General features: G+C 38.8%; 1 protein-coding gene and 1 long non-coding RNA gene across 2 annotated transcripts in view; one reads left to right on the forward strand and one right to left on the reverse strand.

The window, feature by feature from the left end:
- The window catches only part of CUBN (cubilin), a 284343-nt gene that overhangs the window by 223102 nt on the left and 43290 nt on the right, over nucleotides 1–17951 (reverse strand). The window contains exons 17-19 of the mRNA XM_082452723.1: nucleotides 15631–15812; nucleotides 13618–13780; nucleotides 12375–12562 (exon numbers count right to left, since the gene is read on the reverse strand). Coding sequence (XP_082308849.1) covers nucleotides 12375–12562; nucleotides 13618–13780; nucleotides 15631–15812 — 533 coding nt within the window. The remainder of the gene's footprint in view (nucleotides 1–12374; nucleotides 12563–13617; nucleotides 13781–15630; nucleotides 15813–17951) is intronic.
- The window catches only part of LOC309656471, a 518263-nt gene that overhangs the window by 189411 nt on the left and 310901 nt on the right, over nucleotides 1–17951 (forward strand). The gene's annotated exons all lie outside the window — the stretch shown is intronic.

Raw genomic sequence — 17951 nt, forward strand, 5'->3', positions numbered from 1 at the left:
GGGAGCAAACAAATTACGACTTCATTCTGTCTTCAAGTGCAGCTTGCCTAGGCTTTTAACATACTGCCATAATTTTTTTTTTTACTTTGCTTTATTTCTCCTAAATCTTACACTTACAATTTTATTTTTATTTATATAATGTATGTATACAATGTGAGCTGATATTATCTATGAATTTCATTTCAGAATAGCATAAGGTTGATATAAGAAGGTCTTAAACTGTAGAGAACCATTGGCTTAACCAAATACTCTGAACTCCTACAGAGAATTAGGCAATATTTCTCAGCAGAAGTAACTTTTAAGTTGAAACTTGGAAGAATATCCAGGTCAAAGGGAACGGGCAGTAAAGGGAAGAGCTTAAAAGTATAATCCTCAAAGCTGGTAGGGACATGGTAACATGTTACTCCCATGCACAACTGGGTAGAAGTATAAAGTTCTGGAAAATAATTGGACAGTATGTGTCAGGAGTCTTGGAAATGTTCATAGTTTTGGACCCGGTAACTTCACTTCTCACACTTTGTCATAAGGAAATCATTCAAGATGCAGACAAAGACACACAAGCTTCCACATCAGAGTATGCTCTATAAACACAAGAATTGAAAATATTCCACATGTCTAATAATAGGAGGGTGATTAAATAAATCATGGTACAGCCATATGATAGAGTCTTACACAGACACTGGAAATCGCATGCCTCTCCACTGACTCATCCCAAACCAGTTCCTTTCTATGAGCTGTAACGCAAATTTCACACACAGCCATAAAGTTACACCACATAGCTCTCCAACCAAACAGCAAATCTCTGCAGGAAGAGAAAATTTCCATATCACCTTCAGCATCTAACACAGAACTTTGCAAATAGGTGTCTGACAGACACTTGTTGATTCATTAATCTGAAGGCGTGGTATGATGGTTCAATTTTTGTTAGAGATGCAGGCATACTACAGTTCTTGGAAACCAGAAAGCATGAAACACGGAGTAAGATATCCTCCTCCTCCTGAACCCTCTGGGGTGCCATTCGCTTCTGCTAAGACCGTAGCGAACGTCTCTCTTTTCTATTTTGCCCATTAGAAGATGACAAGGAGGAAGAAAAACAGCCAAATAGCAGCAGAGCAAGCTAAAGCAGGCCGTTCCCCTGGGCCTCACTAATGAAATTCAAGGACTTCAGCAAGCAGAAAGGCAGCTGCAGTCCAAATGTTTTAAGAGGAACTTATAGGGCTCAAGGGCTTTAAACCTAGAAGGTACAATTGATTTTGGCTATGTTTCTCTCTCTCGGTGGAAATGAAACCTTATTAATTCTGAAAGTCTATATTCTCCCTGGATCCCAGGCATGGCAATACTATAACCACAATCCCTCAGTGCTCTAAAGTGACCCCAATCATGCGGCAGCGCATCCTGTATTCACCATCTTAGGGCTTGTGAATTTGCATGCCTCTGCCCGCTCAGCGAAGACAAAAACCTCTTTCGTTTTTCCTAATTATTCAACTTCCTCCTGAAAAAGACTGAATATCTCACAAGCTCATGGCCTTGTGACTTGTGATGTCTCCCTATGGAGATTTAATATTTATCCTTCCCATTGACTCTGGGCTTGGCCACAGGGCTCGCTTTGCCCAAAAGAATGTGAGCAGAAGTGATGTGCAGTTTCCAAGTAGAAGCTTTGGAGGTCACTGCATGATTCAGCCGTCTTTTCCTTTCTGCTCTCACAAGACCAAGGGCTGGGGTCCCAGGGACAGATGGTACAGGGGCCAGATCAGCAGAACTGCCACTGATACCAGACTAGCATGTTAACACCAGTGGAGAATAAACATATGTCGTTGTAAGCCACAGAAATTTTCTGTTATTGCTTTTGATTTGTTTTACTGTTATTGACTGTTTGTTACTGCGGTGTAATCAAGAAAGATGAGTCATATTTCAGCCTGGTTTGTACTGTTTCTTAAGAAGTCAGCTGAAGTCATGCCATGGGCACTTGCATCACCACACCAAATTCATTCTTTACTGTGGATCACATTTGCAAAGAAATGACAAGGACCATTCCAAATTCCAGTGTTCTGGGGACCAGGCCCAGATTTTTCATTGTTTGCTTTATTCATTCAGCAAACACTGATTGTTTCAGGCTCAGAGATCCAATTTATAATCTGTGACCCATGGTTTTTAACCCTATGGAATAGCCCAAATGCTTCTGATCTTTACATCAGCAGATGGATCTAGTTCCTGAAGACAAACTACTCATACAAAAGTTTTTTTTTAATGAAAAATAGTTCTTATGAAGGAGCCATGTCCTGTAGAAAGAGCTAAAATTAACTGGGCTGAAAAACACAGTTTATCTGAAATTTTAGGTGTATCTGAAGCCCAGTCAGAAGTAAGCTTTAACATCTGTAATGGATCAGGTCCTAAAGCCAGGACTTAATATATGTGCTCATTTGTTCATATCTACTACATATCCAGATTTGTTTTTATATAACAATTTCAAAAATTTGATTAAGCATTAAATCATAATTCAAAGCAAACGAAATATGTTGGCACTTAGGCTTGGTCCAACCAAGAGCTGAAAACAGAACCTTACCATACAGTAATGTTTAACATGTGGCTTCTTGTGAAGCGAGCGTTGGGTTGAAATGCCCCTTAGCTAAACAAAGACTTGATCCTGGAGACCAGCCTTGGGTTCATCTGGGTACACAGGAGCCGGGGTGGGGGGAAGCGGGGTGGCGATGTGGCCCCATTCCAAATGAGAGACGAAAGGGTGAGGGGTAAGAGATGAGAGAAGCCACACAGGGACTAAAAATTATTTTCTTAGGTTATTATCCTTCGTTATTCATTATTATGTTTCTGATTTCACAGTTAAAATTTTAAAGCTTTTTATGCCTCTGGAAACAGTGGTGCTTCTAATATATCTATCAATAGAGTAAATTTATCCTTTATCTGCTTTTTTTAAAAAAATCTTCTTTTTCTCAAATCAGGACTACAGGGCTAGTTTTACCTAGAAGCGTGTTCCTACATGACTGCAAACTCCAGTATGTCACCTGCTCCCACCTCTCTTCTCCTCCCCGTCGTCATCATCATCATCGGAATCACCGTCATGTTAACTTTTACTCACCATTCCTGGTGATCCAGGCACTGTGCTAAGAACGTTCTAATTGTTGCTCTTTTCATTTAGCAAAGCTAACTTCTTTACCCCCACGTACAGAGCCCTACAAGATCTAGTTCCTGCCTAACTCTTGTTTCTCTCCTCCTCTCCTTTGTGACTGCAGTCGCACTACTCTGTTTTCAATTCTTGATGTTTGTCGTGTTTTTTCTCAGTTCAGCGTCTAAGGCTATGTTGGTACCTCTAGCTGGACTCCTCCTTCTCTTAGCTCTTTGCATTGCTAACCCCTTCTCATCTTCAGACTCAAAATATGACATCCTTAGGGAAGCTACCCTAACCATTCAACTAAAGACATCAGCCCTGTTATTTTCTTTCATATACTTTCTTTCCTTCACAATACTCTTCCCACCTTGAAACTACGTAGTCGTGTGCTTACTTGTTTAATACCTCTTGTGTTTTACATACCCATCTCCAACACAGTGCCTGGCATCCAAGTTGTTTGATAAATATTCAGAGAATGAAGAGATAAATGAGTGAATGACCTCTTCTAATCCTTCTGTAAACAGTAGTAGTATTACTATTCCTACTATGGATGAGGAAACTGAGGCTTACTGATGTTAAACATCATGCCTTTGGTAAAACAGCGAGTTGAAGTCCTTTGTCATGTTTTCATGCAATTTCGTTCTCATTTATACCAGACAGCATGGGTCACCCTCTCGATCTGCCCCAGTAGTTTGGAGCATTCTTGAGTATCGCGATTTCCATAGCTTCCTCTTCTCTCTCACTGCTCTCTGTCTCACTTGTTCCATGGGGTTTGTAAACACGCAACTCCTTTACACACAGGAAGGATCTACGCTATACGATCCCTCACAACTCCAGAACTAGGTGGTTCTACAACCTCAGTCTATCTCCTGGCCCCCACCATGCCAATCTGTAGAATAATTTCACCTGAGCAATAGCACATTTTATCACTTCATTAAAAAGCATCAGGATGGCAGAGCAATTTTGGAAAAACTGTGTTGACAACAAAAGTGCTAAGAAACTAACCAAATGTTTCTAGTCTCTGCCAAAACTCCAAATCCAATATGCTAAGAATGCAAACTATTGAACATCTAACCATGTCCCCTTTTTTTCTGCCATCTCTAGAAAGACATTTCTTTGAACTAAAGTTAATTCCAACGTGTGCTTAACTGGAAAACAATGCTCCTCAAGCTACTCTGGTGAGTGTGCTTCCTGCAGCCACATTCCAGCTTCAGTCGTCAGAGGTCTTATTCTTTCTCTGCCATTTGGGTTTATATCCTTAAGAATTTTTCTGTGAATCACAGTCATGAGACTCTGACCAACATGTCCCCTTGAGGGTACCAAGTGTGCTCAGGCAGACCAGAAGTCACAGCCCTCTCTCACCCAATCCCAAGGCTGGAGCTGAATAGCTTCACTGCCTAACAAAGAGCAAAAGGAAGTACTTTGTGAATTTGAATTCATCTAAAGACCTGTGGGGACGTGGGAGAGCTGTGCAGCACCCCGCCTCCCCTCCCCCCCGGATTCCAAGGGAAGACAGATCTTCAGTGTTCCAGTTTACTGTGCTTTCCCACTTTCCCATTTTTTTAGTTCTTTCTTTAAAATCTTAGAGATTTTACCTGGTTTTGATATATAGCATTTTCTTTTTACTTTCTACATTGTCTTTCATTTCATTTTCTATTTCCTTCCTTAACCCAGTAATTATTTAGGAGAAAGTTTATAGATTTCCAAGAAGTTGGACATTTAAAATTTTTTATAATTTCTACTTGCATCGCATTGTAAAGAGATGTGTGTACAATATCTGCTTTGTGAATCTACCGGGATTGGCAAGAGGTCTAAAATATGATTAATTTGTCATTCAATGAGACTTGTAGAATGGGTACACATTCCCTAGATTTCAGAAGCCAAATTTAGTGTAATGTACTTCTCCCTATCTTATTAATTATAGTTATCAATCTTACTCTGCTGTTAATTTTTCTTTCCTCTTCTAAGAGGGAACAACTTCCCCAGAAGCCCTCCTGTTTCCCCACAAGGCTCCTCTCCTCCCCCTTCCCTTACTAGTCTCTCTTCTCTGCTCCCTTTTGACTTCCCCAGTTTTGGTGGGGAGGGACAGATGATATGGGATGGGTTGAGGAGATCTGGTGGGGCGAACAATTCTGTTCATTTCCTTCCACATCCTATTTCAAGCACTGGCCTTAGCATCACATAAGCTTCTGAAATTATTATTCAGCCTAGTACTTGCATTCTCTGGGATTAAAAATTAAACTTTTATTACTACCTTATGTGTCCTTCACTCAGAGTTCTGATGGCTTAAATCACTTATGAAATATTAATGAGAGGGGGTCTGCTTTTTATTCTGGAAAGATAGTTCTGTCACATTCATTGAACTATTCTCTACAATTTAAAAGCTCTCTTAGACAAAAACAGATGGATGAACAGTTGATCTATTCTTGCTATACTTATTCTTTTGTTACCAGCCATATCACGTCACCCATGGGTGACACAACTTTTTAGAAGTAGAAACTTTGAGAGAGCCGTATAAATCCAAGAATTAATACATAAACGTGTGTTTCTTGTTTTGAAAAAAAGAAAAAGAAAGATATGCTACACTGAGTATGGGCAATACCACAGTTATTATCCTGTGTAGTTAAATTTTATTCTCAAATAAATGTTCATGGAGCTTTCTTACTGAGCACAAAGTCTTTCCAAACCACACTATGCATGAAAGAGACACACTAGGCACTCACATCTTAATCTACATTTAAAGGACATTGTTACATGGCAACAAGACATCTGGAACTACAAGATGAGAAGACTTGGGGTTCTTGGAAGTGCATCTATTCACACTCCAAAGAAAATGCCCTAATACCATTCTCCCACATTTCTCTAGAATTCCCTCTCTGTTCGTCATCCTTTCTAAAATTTTGGGTGGTCTTCTCTCTCTCACAAATTAATAAATGGCAAAGTCACCCTCCCTCCAAACCAGCAATGTATCTGAAATACTATTCTTCTTCGTTTTATTCCTTTTATTAAATGTGTCATTTTTAGGTATACCTTTTAAAAATAAAACCAGCATTTTGAGGAGCAGTATACTGAGTCGTAATAATGTCATTTGAATTTGGTTCCAGTATCACTTTCTTCCATAACCACTGTCTGAAGCATATGAAAAGAAGTGGATGTACTTTTTTTTAAAGGGCTTAGTTCACAAATCTTCCCAATAGATAGATATGATTAAAGGCCAGAAACTTTGATCTAAGTCAATATACACCTATCTAGAATCCTATGTAGGTACATCTAAATCCTGTTCCGACAGTAACTAAAGTTTGCCTTTTGTGACCTCAATTTCCTCATTTGTAAAATTAAGGATTTAGATTAAATGACCTCTGAGGCCCTTACTGATGCTAAAGATCTATAAATCAATTGACTGTATTCCTTTGAGATGGTCAAGGATATAACAGAAATGTCTATCCAATCATGCAAACCACTGTCATCACCTGTCCTTCTGATAACAGGGTTCTTTTATTTTTTTCCATCAACAACCCTTGAGGGAAATTTGATCAAACTTTGTAGGTATGAGTGCACATCAGAATGTTGATACTTCAGTGGCCAACCATGAAAGGGTCTCATTGGATGATCTCTGAATTAAGCTCAAGGCAGGAGTGAGAAATTTGGCCTGAGAAAGCATTGCATTAGTACAGTGTTTTTAATTCTTCAAGCTTCTTTTATGATTTATTTCCTTGATTTATCCTTACAAAGTTTGGAGGAAACGGTAGGGCATCTTATAGAAGTAGGAACTCAAGTACCCAGATAAAGAATCATTCAAGGTTCTAGAGTCATCAGATGACTGAACTAAAATAAGAGCTTAGACAGAGTGTTGTGTGGAGATGGTGGAGTAGGAAGACCCAGAGCTCACCCCCTCCCATGGGCACACCAAACGTACAACTATTTACAGAGCAACTATCCATGAGAACAACCTGAAGACCAGCAGAAAAGATCTTCCACAGCTATAAATAAGGAACCATAACGAGGCAGGTAGGAGTGGCAGAGACGCTCTACAGTCAAGATCCATACCCCCAGGTAGGTGACCCACAAATAGGAGGACAATCATAATTGCAAAAGTTCTTCCCAGAGAGTGAGGGGTCCTAGTTCCACATCAAACTCCCCCAGCCCCAGGGGTCCTGCACTGGGAAGATGAGCCCCCAGAAAGTCTGGCTCTAAAGGCAGCAGGGTTTACGTACATGATAGACAGAGGGCTATAGGAAGCAGAGACTCCGCTCTGAAGGAAAGCATGCAAAATCTCACATGCTATGAGTCACAGTGCACAGGCAGTAATTTAAAAGGAGCCTGAGTCAGACCTACTGTTGATCTTGGAGAGCTTGCCAGAGAGCCAGGAAGCAACTGGGACTCCCTGTGGGGACACAGAGGTTGGTGGCACTCATTTTGGGGAGCTCCTTCTACCACAAAGACACTTGTGCTGGCAAGTGTCATTTTGGAGTTCTCCCTCTAGCTTGTTAGTGCCAGCGGCTTATCTGCCCACCAGCGGGCTGACTCCAGCATCAGCCCCCTAGCCCTGCAGCCAGCCACCCCAGGACCTGGTCACACCCACCAGCAGGCCAGCATCAGCCCCAGGACCTGCCCAGGCCATGTGGCCAGCCATGCCAGGTCCTAGCCCCACCCACCAGTGGGCCCAGCACCAGCCCCAGGATGCCCCAGGCCATGTGACCAGCCACACTGGGGCTTGGCAGTGGGCCACCAGTGGGTTGGCAGTACCTCAAGAGGCAGGCCTAACAGCCAACAGGATCAGGGGCCAGTCCCACCTGTCAGTGTGCCCACAGCAGTTGGCTCTGTCACAACAGAAGGGGCCACTCAGTCCACATGGGGGCACCCACAGAGCATAAGCTGTGTTAACCAGAGACGAGTATGCAGCAGGGCCCCATAGGACATCTTCTACATAAGGCTGCTTCTCCAAGACTGGGAAATGTAACCTACCTACCTAATACATAAAAATAAACACAGAGAATTAGGCAAAATGAGGAGACAGAGGAATATGTTCCAAAGGAAGGAATAAGACAAATCCTCAGAAAAAGAACTAAATGTAGTGGAGACAAGCAATCTACTTGATAAAGAGTTCAGGGTAATGATCTTAAAAATATTCAATGAACTTTGAAAAAGAATGATGAACACAGTGCAAAGTTTAACAAAGAGTCAGAAAATACAGAGAAGATACCAAAAAGAGCTGAAGAATACAATAACTGAAATAAAAAATAAACTCAAAGGAATCAATGAATCAGCAAACTTGGAAATCACCCAAGCTGAACAGAAAAAAGAAAAAAGAATTTTTAAGAATGAGGATAGTTCAGGTGACCTCTGGGACAACATCAAGTGTACTAACATCCACATTAAAGGGGTCACAGAAGGAAAAGAGAGAGAGAAAGGGGCAGAGAACTTATTTAAAGAAATAATATCTGAAATATTCCCTAACCCGGGAAAGGAAACAGACATCCAGGTCCAGGAAGCACAGAGAGTATCAAACAAGATGAAACCAAAGAGGTATAAACCAAGACACACTGTAATTAAAACAGAAAAAAAATTAAATATAAAGAGAGAATATTAAAAGCAGCAAGAAAAAAGCAACTAGTTACATACATAGGAACTCCCATGAGACTATAAGCTGACTTTTCAGCAGAAACTTTTCAAGCCAGAAGGGAGAGTAACAATATCTTCAAAGTGATGAAAGGAAAATACATACAACCAAGAATACTCTATCTGGCAAGACTATTATTCAGATTTGAAGGAGAGATAGAGTTTTACAGACAAGCAAAAGCTAAAAGTGTTCAGCACCACTAAACCAGCTTTATAAGAAATGTTAAAGGGTATTCCATGTAAAGGGAAATGAAAAGAAATCTGGGGTAGCAATACTTAGATAAGACAAAATAGATTTTAAAACAAAGCCTGTAACAAGAGACAAAGAAGGGCATTACATGATAAAGGGATCAACCTGACAAGAAGATATAACAATTACAAGTATATATGCACCCAACATAGGCACACCTAATACATAAAGCAAATATTAACAAACATAAAGGGAGAAATTGACAGTAACAATAAAAGTAGGGGACTTTAACAACCACTTATGTCAATGGACAGATTATCCGGATAAAAGATCAATAAGAAAACATTGGCCTTGAAAGACACATTAGACCAGATAGATTATATAAAACATTCCAACCAAAAGCTGCAGGATACACATTTTTCCAAGTGTACATGGAACATTCTCCAGGATAGATCACATGTTAGGCAACAAAAAAAGTCTCAGTAAATTTAATAAGATTGAAATCATATCAAGTAACTTTTCTAACCACAAGAGTATGAGACTAGAAATCAACTACAGGAAAAAAAAAAAAAAACCTTGCAAAAAAAAATACAAACATCTACATCTTTGAGACTAAAAAATATGCTACTAAGCAACCAATGGGTCACTGAACAAATCAAGAGGAAATAAGAAAATACCTGGAGACAAATGAAAATGGAAACACAATGATCCAAAATTGTAGGACACAAAGCAAAAGCAGTTCTAAGAGGGAAGTTAACAGCAATACAAGCTTACCTCAGGAAATAAGAAAAATTTCAAATAAACAATCTAACTTTACACCTAAGGGAACTAGAAAAAGAAAAACAAACAAATCCCCAATTTAGTAGAAGGAAGAAATAAGTCATAAAGATCAGCGCATAAATAAATGAAATTCAGATTTTAAAAAAATAGATCTCCTGAAGACAATATTAGCAAACCAAATTCAACAATACATTAAAAGGATCATACACCATAATCAATTGGGATTTATCCCAGGGTTGCAGTGATGGTCCAATATCTGCAAAGTAATTGATGTGATATACCACATTAACAAATTTAAGAATAAAAACTGTATGATCATCTCAATAGATGCAGAAAAGGTTTTAACAAAATTCAACACCCATTTATGATAAAACTTTCAACAAAGTGGCTATAGAGGGAAGATTCCTCAACATAATAAAAGTCATATATGACAAACCTACAGTCAACATCATACTCAATGGTGAAAAGCTGAGGTCATTTCCTCTAAGATCAGAAATGGGACAAGGATGTTCACTCTCTCCACTTTTATGCCACCTAATATTGGAAGTCCTAGCCACAGCAATCAGATAAGAAAAAGAAATAACAGGAATCCAAACTGGAAAGGAAGCAGTAAAACTGCTACTGTTTGCAGATGGCATGATACTACATATAGAAAATACTAAAGACACCACCAAAAAACTCTAGAACTAATAATTGAATTCAGTAAATTTGCAGGATACAAAATTAATATACAGAAATCAGTTGCATTTCTATACACTAACAATGAACTATCAGAAAGAGAAATTAAGGAAACAATCCCATTTACAATTGCATCAAGAAGAATAAAATACCTAGGAATAAATCTAACTAAAGAAGTGAAAGACATACTCTGAAAACTATAAGATATTGATGAAAGAAACTGAAGATGACAAAAACAAATGGAAAGATATCTGTGCTCATGAATTGGAAGAATTAGTATTGTTAAGATGACCATACTACCCAAGACAATCTACAGATTCAATACAATCCCTATCAAAATACCAATGGCATTTTTTACAGAACTAGAACAAATAATTCTAAAATTTGTACGGAAACACAGAAGACCATGAATAGCCAAAATAATCTTGAGAAGGAAGAACAAAACTAGGTGTATCACACTCCATGGATTCAAATTATACTACAAAGCTATAGTAATCAAAACAGTATGGTACTGGCACAAAAACAGACAAGAGAGTCCAGAAATAAAGCCATACTTATATTGGTCAACTAATCTATGACAAGGAGGCAAGACAATGGAGAAAAGACAGTGTCTTCAATAAGTGGTGTTGGGAAAACTGGACAGCTACATGTAAAAGAATGAAATTAGAACATTCCCTAACACCATACACAAAAATAGACTCAAAATCCTGGCGCATAGTAAGTACTCTCTAAGTGTGAGCTATTTTTACTATTCTCAAAGTAAAAAAACAGATATTGGAAACTTAGTTTTTATTTATATAAAAATATCTAAAATTGCTTCATAATGAAAAACTTTAAGGTACTTTATGAGGGACTCTAGAAAACATAAACTGAATGAATATACACATTTACTTTATCATCTGAGTTTAAAACTTCTAGATTAAAAAAATATATTATTGTGGTAGCATGGTCAATGCACTTCTCCATTATTGAGCTAGGTTCAGATCTTATGCTAAAATTCTATGCTTCCTGTCTCTACATGTGAAGGAGGGAAAAGGGCAAGAGGTTACATGGGTTTTTCCTGGAAGAATGAATTGGTCTAACTTAATATGAGCAAACAAAATTGCCAATGCCTCTCTGAGTTTATACAAAATGACTGCACCCAACAAAAAGTATTTTGTTTCTCTTGCTCAACACTTTAATTTGTGGCTTGACCAATAGTTAAACAAATGAAATACCAGGGGAGGCAGACAAAAACTGCCTTTTTGTCTCAGATATTCTTCTTATTACAACCACTACACACATTTAAATTGAAGTTTTCTGTGGGAGAGCAAGCAGAACTGATGAAGGAAAAAAAATCCCTAAACTCTAAAACAAGGGTTATTCAATGCTTTAACTTAACTCTCTGCCACTGACTAGCTAGCTCACCCGGGCAAATCCTTTTACTTCTCTGGGGTGAGTTCCCTCACATATAAAACAATCTCTGGACAATCTCTGAAATCTGGACTATCTCTGAAATCTGTATCCTATTAGTAAATGCTATTAGTCTTACTCATTTGTATTCACCTTAGTTATTAGGGCCTATTATTAGGACTCAGTTTAATAGCTTGTAATTTAGCATTATTATGAGCTTCTAGCCTCAGCTTTCATTTTTGTCCTTTGTTATTCTATTACCAATCTCCTGTTTCACCATCTGTAGATCTATTTTTGGCAAATTCTTTCATATTCTCTAGAACAGGTGTTCTCAGACTCTAGCCTGCATCAGAATCAACGGGGCCGGGAGGAGGAGGGGAGGGTCTGTTAAAACACAGATTGCTGAGCCTGTGCCCTAGAGGTTCTGATTCAGTAGGTCTGGGAGAGGGCACAGAATTACACTACCTACATCCAGATCATCCAGGTGATCCGGATGCTGCAGACCCAGCAATCATTTGAAGACCTCTGCTCTACAGAATAGGAAAAATGTTGATAAACATCATCTGAGGGCCACTAAGTAGCAAAAGTTACCTCAATGTAACTCTGAGAACAGCCGCTCTGGCCTTCCAGCTCCACGTGGGTGAAGTTGACTTGGACTTGCTCTCCCAGCGGCTGCCTTATGGTATAGATGCACTGTCTGTTGTGTGTGAAAGGTCCGGACAAGTCAGCAGAGAGAAGACCCTCTGGGTCTGTGTAGTTCCCTCCACACTGCAGACTCACTGAAGAGAGCACAGAAGAGAAGGGAAAGGTCACGTGGATGGCCATTCCTCCAGCTCCCAGGCATGAGATACAATTTTTAAAAATTATACACACACACACCATCACACACCCACTCTATTCACCCTCTACAGGCTTATGCCTTTCGTTACAAGAGTTTTCAGCTTGACACGTATCTGTGGGACGTCCACGTAGTGCCTAAAGAAATAGCTGTAGAAATGTGTGATCTAACTACCAATCTGACATCCTTTTCGACAAATTGCTTTTTAAATGCATTTATGCTCTCCTTCATTCCAAAGAGATCTGAGGCAGTTTATAAAATACATGTAACAAAATAAAATATATGACTAGAAAAATGAATCAGATTAAAGGAATAATGAATACAGAATAGCAAGATGCAGTCAGGGGAAAGTTGATATGCAGAGAAAACAGGTATGACTACACAAATTACAGAAGGTCGGCTGCAGATTCACCCTGAAGCCAAAATAAATGGAGAAAGAAGACTAGTGAAAAGATGTTATTGTTATTTTTCCTGATATTGAGACTTAAAAAGTGTTTTTCCTGTGAATTCTCATCAGGGCACAATGATGTATGTTGAGAACAAAATCCGCTACAGCCCTAAAATAAAAATCACAGAGCATTTCATTGTTTTTTGTTCGTTTGTTGGTTTATTTTAAGGTATCAATGCAAGTTAAAGGTATGATAGCTATAAAATCTGACACATCTCAAGATAGATTGCGTTTCTCTCCAATCTCTCCCAACAAAACACTGAATAACCCCTAGGGAACTGATGTCTGAATTATTTAATTTTAGGGACCTCACACATATCTACCATAATGTGGACCCCAGAATTTAGGGACCAAGGGATATTATAGCATTAATAATAGAACTCTGGGAAGAAAAAGAAAAAAATTTGGAAAAATGAGAGAAATATTTATAAATACACATTACCAGTGTATGTCAGTCATCTGCAGCCTCACATTAAAATACAAGGCAGCTATAAGCATAGCACTGTCCTTCATATTCATATTAAGCTCCCAGTTACCAAGTTACTTACAAGGTGATGTTAAGTAGGTGATATGAAACCCTTGGTCATTAATCTGGTTGTCGGAATGGAAATGAATCCTGGCAAAGGGACCTGTAGTCTGGAGTGGTGGGACAGACAGAGAGGTGCAGAATTTCCCAAGAACCGGGTCCTGATGCAAAGGACCATCTCGAATCTAAAACAAGAGAAGGGATCATTAAGTTCAAAGTGGTCAGATTTTAACAAACCCAGTCGTTTTGTACAGTAACGTCAGAAAACCCATCTTTACAAGTGGGAGGCTCTCCTGTCACCTATGTATCTATCACATGCTTGGGGTTCAGGAAAGGGTAATCTCCTCCCACCCATCCCTGATGCCTTCTGTTCTCTCTGAATTTTAACTCTGAGGCTGGATGTACACTTTGAATGTTTCTCGATACTTCCTTTCCCAGGTTCCCCCCGCCCCAGATGTTTGTTTTGGAATGATACATTCCTAATGATCTAGAAGAAGAAATGAATATATGCAAAGAAAACAGAAGAAGGAATGACAGCAATGTCACTGATGCACAGCTTGGTCTAAATACTCATGAGGATCAGAAGTGGAAAAGGAAGTAAGGTTAGATTAGATACAACATGAAAACAGTTTTATGAATTTAAAAAGCGAAACTTTGATAGTAAATAAGTACTGCAATAATGACGATGTGACCTTAGAAAACCTTTTTAATTGTTGGGTTTTAATCTCTTAAATAATTGTGCCAACCACTCTATGATTCTATTGTAACTGCAAATTCTGTACTGCATAGAACACCAAGGTACCAATGAACTAATAATATTTTAATATGGCCAATTTTGTCCACTCAAATTAATTGTTCTATTAGAAGCAAAGTTATAGGGCAGCATGATTTTATTCCTGTAATTTAACTAGCTCCTTGAAATATTCTTGAGATGAGAGGCATTTCAATATTATTGGAATGATTGGTTCTTTCCATTATACATACCCAGGAATTAATACGTAGGAATGAAAAAAATGCCTCTAATTTTAATATGATAGAATATACTGAAATTAATTTCAAGAAAATTCACATTAATGTGAACATTTAAAGGATTATCTTCCTGATATTTTCCAGAGAGGAAGATTTTCCAGTCATTCCCAAAGGTTTCAAATCCATTACACCTGTTAAATTACTAATGACTTTAACTTGTGGACATTTCTGTTTGACGGCCGTACCCTTCCATCCTTTATGAATAATTCCATAGCACTCCATTCTTCTCTAATAGACTCGGGAATGCATATTGTCTTTTATCACTACTGCAAGGGGTACTGCGATCTATGATGATAAACAAGACAGGAACGACATACGAACTCAATCTTCTCAATGATATTTTCAGTCTGCAAATGGAGAGCAGCATTTTTGATAGACCTACATGCTTATGGCATTTGAATATAACAGTCTTTTTTCCTCTTCCACATTTTTATTTTTTACTAATGATAAACTGGGGGGGGGGGCAGAGGGTGACTCCTCTCTTCCCAGTGACGATTATCAATACATCTGGCGAGGCACACCCTTTAGCACTCCATCTCAACACAATCGCTATTAAGTTGTTTTTCTTCATGGAACACTATAGGCAACTTGTGAAACACCTTGTCAGTTTACGACAGACGACTGAAGATCTGAGTCTGCTTTGGAGAAGACAGCCATTCCTGGGTGCTTATTTCGTAAATTCTGCTCTTCCCATGGTAGGAGACTGGGCTTCCAGGAAATGACAGGGGAAGGCAGGGCAGTCTGCTTCCCAGATTTAAATGGAACCCAGAAGAAGCAACAAGCTGGAACAGTTAAGAATAGGGAGTTAGCGGGAACTCCCCGGCAGTCCAGTGGTTAGAACTCCACGCTTTCACTGCCGAGGGAATAAGGAGTTGGCGTCGGCTGCCTCTTGAAGAATACATCTAACTGTTGCTAATAAACTGTGGTCATCCAAGGGCAGCACCAACTGTAGTTCCCTGAGTTCTAATCACATCATGATAAATTCTATCTAAATACAATTGTTTACCTCAAGATAATCTTTGCTGCAGTCATCGTGGTGCTCCAGGCTCAAGGTCCCAAAGGTAAATGTTATCAGGAGACCAGGACTAGTTATCACTTTCCAGACACAATCTCTTCCTGGGGGGTACCTTCCAGGATATCCCGGAGACTTAATAGAACCATAAGTTCCAGTCAGTATACCTCCACACTCTGAAATAAGAGGAAAAAATAACTTTACATTTGCATACAAGTTATAATTCACATAGAATTATCATAGCCTTTACTGTAAGAAGAAAAGCTTTGTTTAAATAACTATGTGCAGTTTTGGACACCCTCATAAGTTAAGCAAGACTTTCTACTTTCCAGTTTGATAAAGTTATAAATCCAGGAGTACCGACTGATAAATAAATGAATCACCCATGCAACGGGCTCTGTGCTTATTAGCCATCTCATGGTGACATGATTTAAAATGCAGTGCTGAACTGTCTGAAAGATGAATAATGGATGACAGATTTATTTTTTCACTTTGAAGATTAATTTCTGTACATTAACTCTCTTTTTTTATTGAAGTATAGCTGATTTACAATGTTGTGTTAGTTTCAGGTATACAGCAAAGTGATTCAGAATATATGAATATATATTCTCTTTCAGACTCTTTTCCATTGTTAAGGTATTACAGGATACTGCGTATAGTTCCCTGTGCTCTACAGTAAATCCTTGTTGTTTATCAGTTATATATACAGTGGTGTGTACCTGTTAATCCCAAACTCCTAATTTATCCCTCATTGTACATTAACTCTTAAAAAGTTCTGGAACTTCTGTCAGCCCCTATGCCTTTCAACAAACCAGAAAATTTTATACATTAGAATAGTTAAGTGTGACATAATGTTCATTTGAGAAGGTTTCTTAACACTGTGATATAGTTATACCATTCATTTTATAAATGAAGAAATTCAAATGTCTATGGGTGGTTGAGCCACTTTCCCAGGAATGGGGTGAGGGGAGGATAGGGCCAGGCTTTCTGACACCCACTGCACCACCACCTCCCTACACCCCGCCAGCCCCCTAAAGCTGCATATCATCTGGGGCGGCTACTGTATGCTACTGCAAAAGAGAAAAACAGAAATCTAGATATACTGGACTGCAGTAAATATAAATTAGGAAAAAAATAAAATGAAGTGACATTTTAGATGTGCAGGTTATGATATTTACATAGCTATGCAGGTTATTCAAAACAAGTTTTGTTACCAAGGCGAAAAGTAAAACAAATTTAGTTACATGATTCTCACTATTCCTAATGAGAAAACATCTCAGCTGCTCAGAGGAAGAAAAGGTTTTTAAAACTTAGTACTTAAAAAAATTATCATATGGGTAAAAAAAATTAAAATACCATAAGCAAAGTAAAGTGTTAATGGCAAACTGGGAAAAATGTAGTATATAATACAAAGAGTTAATATCTCTAAAATACGAAGAGCTTCTAAAAAGAAGAGATATAAACAAAGAGTTCACCGCAAAGTGAAAAGTACCTCCTGATGTAATTACTTTTGCAATAACAAAACAAAACAAAACTGAATATGATCAGACTCTCTCTGTGTGCATTTCTCAAAGTGCAGTGCAGGGCAGCGGGGCCCAAACAGTAGCAATACTCTTGCTGGGTGAAAGAAACAGAACTCAGAATTTGGGGCTACTAAAGTGGCTGGGATTTTGGAGCCGGGTATTATACAGAAAGCAGCTGCATGAAAATAGTACCAAAAAAAATTTACATGAGTGTCCTTGGGTCCTTAGCTGAATGCTAAGCTGTGCACACACAGGGGAAGACGGCAGACTAACAGAGACTAGGAGACAAAGCCAAAACCTTTGTGTGTAATTTGAGTCCCAGGAGAAGAGGGAGGAAGAAATGACAGAAGCAGAGAAGAAAACCATATGATCATCTCAAAAGACTTAGAAAAAGTATTTAATGTTTCAACATCCATTCATAATAAAAATTCTCGGCAAGCTAGGAATAAAAGGTGTCATGGTTTAAAAATGTTCATAAATTCTTTGGCACTTTTCCCATTGAGAGATGGGATCTACGTCTCTTCCTCTTGAATCTGGGTTGGCTTATGACTGCTTCAACAAATTTTTTTCTTTTTGTTTTTTGGCCACACTGCACAGCTTGCGGGATCTTAGTTCCCTGACCAGGAATTGAAACAACGCCCTCAGCAGTGAAAACACGGACTCTTAGCCACTGGACCGCCAGGTAATTCCCGTGACTGCTTCAAGCAATTAAAAATATGGCAGAAATAACACACTATGACCGCTAAGGATAGGTCAATAAAAGCTATGCAGTCCCTGCCTGGTTCTGTTGTA

Source organism: Balaenoptera physalus, assembly GCF_965194825.1.
Source record: "Balaenoptera physalus genome assembly, chromosome: 2".
Lineage (NCBI taxonomy): Eukaryota > Metazoa > Chordata > Mammalia > Artiodactyla > Balaenopteridae > Balaenoptera > Balaenoptera physalus.